At 45.6% G+C, this 1239-nt stretch overlaps 1 protein-coding gene across 1 annotated transcript; it reads right to left on the reverse strand.

The window, feature by feature from the left end:
- Nucleotides 1-224: 224 nt before the first annotated feature.
- On the reverse strand, nucleotides 225-862 carry PtA15_11A288 (uncharacterized protein; the record flags this gene model as incomplete). Its single annotated transcript, XM_053161180.1, has 3 exons — nucleotides 225-574; nucleotides 648-701; nucleotides 775-862. The coding sequence occupies 3 exons, from the start codon at nucleotides 860-862 to the stop codon at nucleotides 225-227; spliced, it is 492 nt and encodes a 163-aa protein (XP_053025153.1).
- Nucleotides 863-1239: the final 377 nt, after the last annotated feature.

Consider the following 1239-nt stretch of genomic DNA (forward strand, 5'->3'; position numbering starts at 1 on the left):
GAAACAGCCCTTCTCTTCGTCAATGCGCGCTGATGGGAGGTTTGAGCTGGAGCTTTGTTGTCTTTCGAATTGCTGATGACAACACGGCGCTTCTTTGCACTGGGCCAATCTGAGTAGTTTTCAGGGAGCTTCTTGCCGTGAGTTTTGCTCAAACCGCGCTGCTTTCCTGGAGCTTTCTTGGTTCGAGACTTCCTTGCATCACCCGCTCCTGGCGCCTTGTTAGCTCAAGACTTTCTTGTGTTGCCCGCTCCTAGTGCCTTCTTAGCTTGAGAATTTCTTGCGCCTCCCGCCTTGCTTCTTCCAGTTTCGTCACTATCCTCATCTTCCATGACACCGCCAATCTTATCCGCTTGAGGAGATGGTGGTCCAGTCATCTCAACCCAACCTTCCCCAAATGCACATAAAACTTGCTTCAATTGATCCTTGTCCATATTGGAGGGACGACCACAAAAATCCTGAGGGGTGACACCGTGACTATTATTTTTGACCTTCAAGACAACACCCAAGTTCTTCAATGTCTCACTGGTCTTTGTGCCAGGCCAACCACTATTATAGGTCCCATGAGTGGCATCTTCTGCAAATAAAATCAAGAGTGTACCGTGTTAGCCAAATTACCCTGCCAACTCAAAATGCCATAAGAAGCTCACTCAGTGCCTTGGCCAAAAGCCCACGCACCGCATCCAAATTAGCTGGCTTCTTACCTAGAGTCATTGAAATAAAAGGTCAGTGAAAATCTGGGACCACAAGCACCAAACAAAAATAGTTTGAACTGACCCTTGCTATGCAATTCTAATAATTTGTCTTCAAGACCTTTTGGATTCTTTGTTGGTTTGACCAGAGGGGAGGGTTCAATTCCCAACATATCTTTAATTGCAACATAGCCACTAACAAAGGAAAAGAAACTTTGGAATGGGTTTAGAGTTTTCCAAGTCATCATATCAATAAATTGCTCTAAGCTTAAATACAGGTATTAGTTCTGATCATATTCAAGTAAAGTGTGCAAGAAATACCTACATAGCTGTCTAATTCCCCTCTTATTGTGATGTGCCAAGCGATGTGCTAATGAGCCCAGCCAATGGTTCCGGGTAGCATACCGTAACGGACTGACTAGCTTTGACAGGTAAGACCACATTCTTTCCAACCCTTCCCCATTGGAAAGTCCCCAGCCTTTGTTGAAGCGGGGATAGTAGGCCAGCTGGCACATCCAGTTGTGGATGTAAGCATGGAACACTGATGTGC

The sequence above is a fragment of the Puccinia triticina genome, chromosome 11A, assembly GCF_026914185.1.
Source record: "Puccinia triticina chromosome 11A, complete sequence".
In the NCBI taxonomy this organism is placed as follows: domain Eukaryota; kingdom Fungi; phylum Basidiomycota; class Pucciniomycetes; order Pucciniales; family Pucciniaceae; genus Puccinia; species Puccinia triticina.